At 52.0% G+C, this 1,423-nt stretch overlaps 1 protein-coding gene across 1 annotated transcript; it reads left to right on the top strand.

The window, feature by feature from the left end:
- Window positions 1–1,096: 1,096 nt before the first annotated feature.
- On the top strand, window positions 1,097–1,420 carry LOC126496542 (cystatin-C-like; the record flags this gene model as incomplete). Its single annotated transcript, XM_050134024.1, has 1 exon — window positions 1,097–1,420. A coding segment is annotated over exon 1 (222 nt), but the record flags the coding sequence as incomplete, so codon positions are not given.
- Window positions 1,421–1,423: the final 3 nt, after the last annotated feature.

Below are 1,423 nucleotides of genomic sequence, written 5' to 3' on the forward strand. Positions count from 1 at the left end.
CATTGCCTGCTCTTCCAAAGGTCCTGAGTTCAATTCCCAGCAACCACATGGTGGCTCACAACCATCTGTAATGAGATCTAGTACCCTCTTCTGGCCTGCAGACATACACACAGACAGAACATTGTATACATAATAAATATTTATATATATACATACATACTATATATATATAACAGGATCTCACTGTGTAGCTCTGGCTACCTGCAAGTACAGACGTACCAACCTGGCCTTGAGCTAACAGAGGTCCACCAGTTTGTGCCATCCCTGTGCTGGAATTAAAAACATGAGACACCATGCCCAATCTCTCACATCAGTAGTTTTTAACCTGTCTATCAGGAAGCGTGAAAGACACAGGAGGTTCATGTTGTATCACTACTGGGTAGCCTGCTGCAATGTCTGTCCAAGGCTTGGCCATTTGTGCTGCTGTCTCCTGCTCCTGGCTTGCTCAGGAAGATACCTGGAATGGTTTCTTTAAGGATAATAAGTAGCAACACAGACCTAGATTCTTTCCCACTCCCCACCTCTCAGGGTCAATTCCTCTTCTTTTGACAAGGAAGTGTCTTAGGACAAGTCCGGCAGGCACTTGCAATAACAGCCCTGCTCAGAGTCTTTCCTGACAGTGAGTACTCGCAGATCAAGGCTGAACTCTGAAGACCTAGGAAGTTAAAGGCTGGTTGCCCTTTTCCTTTCTAAAAAAACAGAGTTCAGAAGTCATGGGCATTTTAGGGTTTGGAAAGCAATGGCTTCTCTATTGAAACCAGACTTTAAAGAAACTGGGAACCAAGAGTGAAAGGGGAAGCTGTGGAACAGGGTCCTGGAGAAGAGAAACTGGGAAAAACAGAGAGCTAAGAGTGAAGAAGTAAGGGCGAGGCTAGAAGGGCGCGGCTGAGTGGGGGAAGGGCGGGGGAGTAGGAGTTGGACTGCTCCGACAGCTCCGAGCTAGAGAGACCAGAAAGGGAGGGAGGGGAAGGGAGAACTAAAGAAGGGGGAGGGATGGTACGGAGGAGGCGGGGCCGGGAGTAGGGAGTAGGGGCGGGACGGAAGAAGAGGAGAGGGTGGTAGCCGGAAAAGGAGGAGCCGGGAGCAGAGGGCTCGTCCCCAAGTCTGTCAATTGGGTAAAAGCTGCGCGCTGTTAGTAGCTTCAGTTCAGCCGCAACTCAGAGTCTAGTTGGAGTACCATCCCTTGTCCCAGCCAACCATGGCCAACCCGTTACGCGCCCCCCTGATCCTGATGGCGGCCCTGGCCTTGGCTTCGGCCGCGACCCCCAAGCAAAGTCCGCGCCTGTTGGGAGGCCTGCAGGAGGCCAATGTCAACGAAGAGGGCGTGCAGCGAGCGGTGGACTTCGCCATCAGCGAGTACAACAAGGGCAGCAACGACGCGTACCACAGCCGCGCCATGCAGGTGTTGAGAGCCCGTAAGCAG

Source organism: Alexandromys fortis, unplaced genomic scaffold (assembly GCF_014885135.2).
Source record: "Alexandromys fortis isolate MF-2015 unplaced genomic scaffold, M_Fortis_MF-2015_v1.1 scaffold_7625, whole genome shotgun sequence".
Lineage (NCBI taxonomy): Eukaryota > Metazoa > Chordata > Mammalia > Rodentia > Cricetidae > Alexandromys > Alexandromys fortis.